Here is a 1,869-nt window from a genome sequence, read left to right as displayed (position 1 = left end):
TACCGATTATTATAAGGTTTTGTTAGCCCTCGCCTTATACATTGCTTTGTACGATTGAGTTAGATCATAAGTTCAAGTTTTAAGATGGTACCAGATCTTATCATTTGTTAGCTGTTGAGTCAATGATATTGTCCACACTCCATGATATATGACATATTCTCGTTAATTTTTTTTTGAAGTTATTTTAGTTGCATTACGAATTTATGATGATATGTCCTATATTACATATTTTGAATTTCATGATACTATCATCATTTATACTTGCAAGTTACTAAGATTTCAAGATAGACTAAATGACTGCATTTTGCAGATGGGCTCAACAATGAAAAAATCAATATTTGATGAGCAAACATCGAAGGCAATAAAAAAATGGCACGCTACTGCGAAGAAGAATTATAGGCTAAAATTAGGAAAGTCGAGTGTTCGAGCCATGGACAGAAGCCCCACCGACTCAACTGTTCACTCTACAACTCCTACGCTACTACGTTTCAAAACCACCAGTCCCTCAACTCCGTCTCTGTTTCATCCTACAATGACCAATGTTAGTACTATTCTGATATTGAATTTTCTCCAACATCGAACTTGTTAGAAAGAGTGGACGATGTTGAAGAAGATATAATAGAAACTTCGGTCGAATAAACTATGAGTTTTTAATATTGTTATGGGGTGAACATAGGAGCTAATTAAATTGTGGTCGAATAACTATGTGCTGTTATTATTGTTATGGGGGGTGAACATAGTAGTTAAATAAACAATGAGATATTGTATAATTGTTTGGTTTTCCGCAATTTTTTTCATACTTATCCGTAAGTAATCGATTAAGTTCAAAGTGATTTATGAACTTCACTCAAAACGAGTATTATGTGCCTCTTGATTTCTCAAAATTAGAATCAATTATTGATCATTATAAGTACATTATTAAACATTATAATTAAGTTTGTTCACACTTTTGCTAATAATAATAATAATAACAATAATATTGAGTATTGATTTTTTTTTTGTGGGTAAACAAAAGTATAGCACGCACGCAAAGATTAGAGATGTCTGATTTTGTTGCCATATTAATATAGATATCATACAAAGGATCACAAGAAGTATGAACAGAGATATTTATCAGAGGATGCTACGCCTTACCGATGCAAGGAGGTAAATTTATAAAAGGTTTCTTTTGACCCTTACTGCTCTTTATCTGCAAACTTTGCCCTTATTTATGAAATTATAAAGCTAACTGTTGTTTGTATAGGGACACGATGTTTCTAGGGAGACTAAAGATCTATGTGCCTTTCTTTTAATTTCGATCCATTACCTAAGTTATTTTGAACTATCTATGCATTTTAAGGATACACATTTGGTATAGTTTTTTGTTGTCTTGCTTTGGAAGAATGAAACAAAGTCCAATTACAGTGATGTGTAAGCATCTAGTCTAAAGGATTTAATAGAGCCTTAAAAAAAAGCGATAGTGTCATTTAGTGGTTCAAACTTCTTGTATTCTTTTATTTATACTCCGTCTATCCCAAAATATTTGTCACATTTGAAAAAAACAGTGTCTCAAAATAGTTGTTGCTCTCAGTTTTCGATACAAGTTTAACGTAGATTGAGTTAACAACTTGTTGCTAATTGAGGGTTCCTTTTATGTAGATACGAGGATGGAAGGCGGAGATATCGTCTTATAGATACAAGTTAGCCAATGGTATGCTTGTCCAATGATGTATTCAATTGTTTTTCTTCTTTGATTATGAAAACTACCAGTTATTTAGATTTTAAGTAAATCGCATTTATTTTCAAATGTTTCTATATTTATCATGCGGGTCCTTCAAGAGTCTGACTTACACATCAAATATCATTGGTTAGACAACATGCAACTTTTTG

The 1,869-nt window shown here is 32.0% G+C and overlaps 1 protein-coding gene and 1 pseudogene across 30 annotated transcripts in view; both read left to right on the top strand.

Moving 5' to 3' along the window:
• Nucleotides 1-1,869, top strand: part of LOC101498120 (uncharacterized) — a 65,762-nt gene that overhangs the window by 14,226 nt on the left and 49,667 nt on the right. For 22 of the 30 annotated variants that reach the window (XR_012163991.1, XM_073371018.1, XM_073371012.1 and 19 more), the window contains 2 exons: nt 311-541; nt 1,639-1,690. Coding sequence is in view for 21 of the 30 variants with exons in the window: in XM_073371018.1 (XP_073227119.1) it covers nt 311-541; nt 1,639-1,690 (283 nt within the window). In the remaining 9 variants the exon portion in view is untranslated. Of the gene's footprint in view, nt 1-310; nt 542-1,070; nt 1,162-1,638; nt 1,691-1,869 lie in introns of all 30 variants that reach the window. The other 8 variants (XR_012163985.1, XR_012163986.1, XR_012163989.1 and 5 more) reach the window with 4 other exon arrangements.
• Nucleotides 1-1,869, top strand: part of LOC101505389 (leucine-rich repeat receptor protein kinase HPCA1-like) — a 56,394-nt pseudogene that overhangs the window by 20,210 nt on the left and 34,315 nt on the right.

This window comes from Cicer arietinum, chromosome 7 (assembly GCF_000331145.2).
Source record: "Cicer arietinum cultivar CDC Frontier isolate Library 1 chromosome 7, Cicar.CDCFrontier_v2.0, whole genome shotgun sequence".
NCBI classification, from domain to species: Eukaryota; Viridiplantae; Streptophyta; class Magnoliopsida; order Fabales; family Fabaceae; genus Cicer; species Cicer arietinum.
The sequence above is the reverse complement of the archived record's forward strand: the minus strand, read 5'-3'. Positions and strand labels throughout refer to the sequence as shown.